Source organism: Crocuta crocuta, unplaced genomic scaffold, assembly GCF_008692635.1.
Source record: "Crocuta crocuta isolate KB4526 unplaced genomic scaffold, BGI_CrCroc_1.0 scaffold327, whole genome shotgun sequence".
Taxonomy (NCBI): domain Eukaryota; kingdom Metazoa; phylum Chordata; class Mammalia; order Carnivora; family Hyaenidae; genus Crocuta; species Crocuta crocuta.
Window position 1 is genome coordinate 634,064 of NW_027529176.1, and position 503 is coordinate 634,566.

The 503-nt window shown below is 75.0% G+C and overlaps 1 protein-coding gene across 1 annotated transcript in view; it reads right to left on the bottom strand.

Moving 5' to 3' along the window:
• Window positions 1-503, bottom strand: part of MROH1 (maestro heat like repeat family member 1) — a 44,434-nt gene that overhangs the window by 1,300 nt on the left and 42,631 nt on the right. The window contains 1 exon segment of the mRNA XM_077758123.1: window positions 247-435. Within this exon segment, the coding sequence (XP_077614249.1) occupies window positions 247-435 (189 nt within the window).

Below are 503 nucleotides of genomic sequence, written 5' to 3' on the forward strand. Positions count from 1 at the left end.
GGTGTCTGCGGGCGCCTGCTTCCAGGCCCCCTCCCCCTCCCCGCCTCCTTGCCCCTGGGGCATGGGCACAGGGGCCCCGCGGGAGTGACGTGAGAGGCTGGCGTGGGGCGCAGCCGGGACCGAGCGTCAGCAGCCCCAGCTCCAGAGGGTGTGTCGGGGTGCCACGGCGGCACAGCCCAAGGGGGACTGGGGAGCAGGCGCCGGGCCGCCCGGCCTCTTGGAGCCCCTGCTCCGCGCCCGACCTACGCTGTCGAAGAAGGGCCGGATGCGGATGGCGACGTGCAGCAGCACGGGGTGCAGGGCCCGGCGCTCCACCAAGTCCAGGAGCCTTGCCAGGCCCGTCATGGCCTCCAGGGCCACCAGGCTGTGCGGGTCGTCCCTGTCGTCCAGCCCGCCCATCATGGCTGTTAGGAGCTGGGGGCCGTGGGCCCGCACCTGGGGGTGCCCCACACTTAGCGGTCACGGAGCCAGGGGGCCCCCGCGCCCCACCGTGCAGGCTCCCC